Source organism: Tasmannia lanceolata, unplaced genomic scaffold (assembly GCF_043159265.1).
Source record: "Tasmannia lanceolata isolate RefF3 unplaced genomic scaffold, GAP_Taslan_0.1 ptg000018l, whole genome shotgun sequence".
NCBI classification, from domain to species: domain Eukaryota; kingdom Viridiplantae; phylum Streptophyta; class Magnoliopsida; order Canellales; family Winteraceae; genus Tasmannia; species Tasmannia lanceolata.
In genome coordinates this window covers 30,866,335-30,870,586 of record NW_027518695.1, presented here as the reverse complement: position 1 = coordinate 30,870,586, position 4,252 = coordinate 30,866,335, and the positions used below count along the sequence as shown (strand labels likewise).

Here is a 4,252-nt window from a genome sequence, read left to right as displayed (position 1 = left end):
CACATCCTTACTGGATAACCCACTCCCCTTATTCCTATACTACATTACACTACAAACCTCACTCGTTTATTGGGCAAACCTCAACGGATTCAGACGAAATTTTAGAGGGACCTACCCGGGACAATAAACTACCCTAGGGTTGATTTGGGAATTTAACTCACCTATTCAAAGGGTTTTCTAATCAAACCAAGTAATAAGTGTTCGGTCAAAATGGGGTGTCTACAGTATCCCTTAGGAAACACCAAATAGTAATCACCCATAGCCTGAACTGCAACAGTTGCATCAGTTCCAACTTGTAGGTTGAGTTCACCATCAGTCAGCCTTCTGCTTATCCTTAACCCCTGCAAAACATTGCAGATGTATGAGGTCACACCAGTATCCACACACCAGGAAAAAGCAGGACCATTCATATTAGTTTCAGCAACATAAACTTGGGACATACCTTGAGAAGGCTTGTTGCCCTGCTTGCTAGTTAAGTAGCTCCTGCAGTTTCGCTTCCAATGTCCAGGCTTGCCACAATGGAAGCATGCATCGTTGCTTTTGGTTGACTTTTCTTGAAAGTTTTTTTATTCTTAACCATTGGAGCCTTTTTCTTGGAAGCTTGGCCTTTTCCCTTTCTTGTCCCCTTACCCTTCGATTTAGAAACTGAAGGTACATTATCCTCAGCTAAGAAGACACTCTTCTTATTTACCTTTTTCAGATCTTCAGTTGACTGGAGTTGGTTTAATAGCTCAGTCAATGTCATTGTTAACTTCTTCATATGATAGGTCGTCACAAACTCGTTCAATGACCCTGGTAGGGAAGCGAGAACAATGTCTATCTGTGTTTCTGCATCCATGATGGCCCCCAAGATGTCGAGTTCATTAAGGAAACCCATCATCTTTAACATATGGTCCCTGACCGGGGTTCCCTCTACCATCTTAGTGGATACAAGGCCCTTTATCGCAATCAGTCTAGCTGTGCGATTCTGCTCCCAAATAATTCTTTTAGATTAAGCATTATATATGTGGTTGTAGCCATTCCAACATGTTGCTGTTGTAGCACATTGGACATGGAGCCAAGGATATAACACTTAGCCATTTCATTATCATCAGTCCATTTCTGCCTCCTGTCCCTTTCAACTTGTGGAGCATCGACAGTAGGCTCTTCAGGTTCAGCAGTGGTAAGAACCCAGTAAACTTTCGCAGCTGTTAAAACTAGTATCAAATTCCTTTTCCAGTCAAAGTAATTAGGGCCGGTTAACTTATTATCTTCTAGGATTCTAGCTAGTGGGTTGAAGGAAGCCATTGATCTACATACAATAAAAAAGAGAGACACACAATAGCAAGACTACGAAATTTAAGTTCATTATTTTCATGACATATTTCCATCGGATCTGGGTTTTCGATCTACGATGGTACCAGCCATTGTACGTCTCATTCACGGACCCCTCAACTTCGTGAATGAATAGAAATTTGTAATTTTCCCAATGGGTATTGGAAACCTATTCATATCTTTGAATAAGTGGATTCTTCTAATTCATTATGTCTTACATAACATCCGATTTATGTTTTGGCCTCCAAGCATCGCAATATGTTTATCCTTTGGGCATCAATATCCTTTGCTTGGTTAAGTTAGACCCACTACCTTAGAAAACCATTCAAATCTACAAAGGCTTCTGCTTTGGCATCTGACCTTTACATCTTTACACATTCCCTTTATCCACATGAGAATCTAATGGTTACTCTAGCTAAGGGAGTAGAATCGACTTCTGCTTTGGCATCTGACCGTTCTCTCCTCTTAACTAGCCAACCATTAGATGGCTATGGAAGACCATGAAATCTAATTCTTTCAATTTGGATTCCATTATCAACTTAATATATTTAAGAGGGAATTCTTATAGTGGGAGAGTGATAACAACATGTCATGCATGTTTCAACATACGTAACCATCCAATGGAAACAATAACATACATCAGAAAAACAAACTATCTACAAACCATTCATCCCATGAATACAACTATCAAACCGTAAACTCAATTTGGTATTTGGGTTGTAAGGAACTTCCACTAACCTTATTTAAATAAGCGTATCCCCACAACTCAACGGTACCAAACTGAGGGTGAATTTTGGGCAACTTAGTGCTTTCGTACTAGGGATATTTGCAGACCTCAAGGTGAATCATCCAAAGGGAAAAAACTCAGATATATGCCTTACCATATAAGGCCATGTACATCAGCAACATTGATGTATAATTCCGTCCTTGGTCGAATCAAGAGCCGCCATCATCTGCTAGACCATCTGAAGCATCTCCATGCCACGGTTGATTTGATCCGTCTTCCGGCCTCCAAGTGAACGATCCGATCTTCAATTGGGGTTATATGAACATGAAACAAACTACCCTAGTGCCCTACACTAGCCTAGGTAATCTATACATCAAGATCAAATCTCCATGGGAAACCAGTTGTCCGCACAACTGCCCAGAGGGAGTATAACAATTAAATAAAATTAAAATTAATAAATTACGGACAATATGTGGAACAAACCACGAATGAGAAGATAAATCACTTGCACATCAGTACATAAAACTATAAAATAACTTATGCTTGTAGCGCACAAGTTGAGATCCAAACTCCCTTTCTGCCCAATATTCACCTTAAGCGATTATTTCACACTTTTAATAGGTTGATTAATTTTTAATTAATATACAACCAATCTGATTTCTATTAGAATCATCATAAAACAATTTTATATGATCTAAGAAATCACAATAAAATTGTTCGCGCGAAAACAAGATCGTTTGATAGGAAAAACAAAAATTCGTCCTGTGCCGGGGACATAATCCGGATAGCATGACCTTTCGAATAATCAAAATTTCAGCAATTCCAGCAAATTACATGCAACTTCAAAAATTCATATCTCCAAATCCGCACGTCGAATTTCAATGATTCTTGATGCGTTGGATTCATATTCGAGTGTACTATCCAACCATGTAAAGCGATAATCTGAAAAAATCGACTAAGTAGATCAGATCCGTTGTTTTCTAAAAACAGTCACATGTCTATTAAAATCACACAAAGAGTAGGAACCTCGGATAGCCGGGATAAATGTCCGGGCTCACAACGAGTAACCGCATGATCTATCTTTGGTTCGTTAGCCTCCTATCTATTTCTTAGTTGCTCTGATACCACTTGTTAGAAGGGTCGTATAACCCCCAGGTAAAATCGCTATGCGCAGCGGAATCTAATCGCATAGTATAATAATAATTTTTCAATTTCGCCCTTAGCCCAGGATTTCTAGGAACTAGATTATATTTTGGTGATAAAATAAATAGATAATTTTATAACTTTGTAGAAGTTACCACGAATAAGATCGTCTACTTGATCCACTCCCCGAATCGCCACGACGAACTTTTCGCCGCGGACACCGCAGTTGATCCGATGGGATCCATTTGTTCTTCACAGAAGAGATAGAACAATATTTTTTCTATGTTAATAACTGATTCAAATCAGCCCTTTTGAATTTAGGAATCTAAAATATGGATGGAGCTTTTGATCTCAAGTTGTAGTCTTTTATGAAAACTAGGTTTTGAACTTGAGAAGGCTAAGAGAGAGAGAGAGAGAGAGAGAGAGAGAGAGAGAGAGAGAGAGATGGGCGTTTTTCTAAGGGGAGAAGAAGAAATTTTCTAGATTAAAAAGGGTCTATCAAAACTTCCAATAATACTTTGGGTTTTATAGAAAAGCAATTCTACTATTTTGGAACCTAAAAAGTCTCACTTTTATTTTATCTAAAATAGAAACTAGTTTATAATACCCACTTTTCTTTTTTGCAATACAAAAGTTGGACATTTTCTCCCATTTTTTAAAATGTTGGAATAAGAGTTCTATAGATAGTAGACTCAATAAGTTTATTCCAAAAATCTCTCTCTTGCTCTTTATCTTGTAACTAGTTTCCTTTTCCAAATAGATCTTCTCATATCAATAGATATACTTTAATTTGAAAGATATTCCAAATCTTTTGGAAACTTATTATGGGACGTTTTCTCAAGTCTCCCACTTGAGAAAATTCGTGCCATGTGGGCCACATATAAAACTCCTTTTATAATAAAATAATATTTCCCTTTCTATATAGGACTAATATTAGATGTTTAGGGTACTTACTCTAACAGAAACAACATGATTTTGTACCAAAACTGTATGCTTTTCTCCTCTGCAACTCTGTGTTTTTTGTGTATAGAACAGTGCTACCTTCTCCCTTTATATAGAGAGAAAATA

At 37.7% G+C, this 4,252-nt stretch overlaps 1 protein-coding gene across 1 annotated transcript; it reads right to left on the bottom strand.

Annotated features, from left to right (window-relative positions):
- Positions 1-948: 948 nt before the first annotated feature.
- LOC143850284 (uncharacterized) lies at positions 949-1,287 on the bottom strand. Its single transcript, XM_077359543.1, has one exon. It carries the CDS (start codon positions 1,285-1,287, stop codon positions 949-951), a length of 339 nt encoding a protein of 112 aa, XP_077215658.1.
- Positions 1,288-4,252: the final 2,965 nt, after the last annotated feature.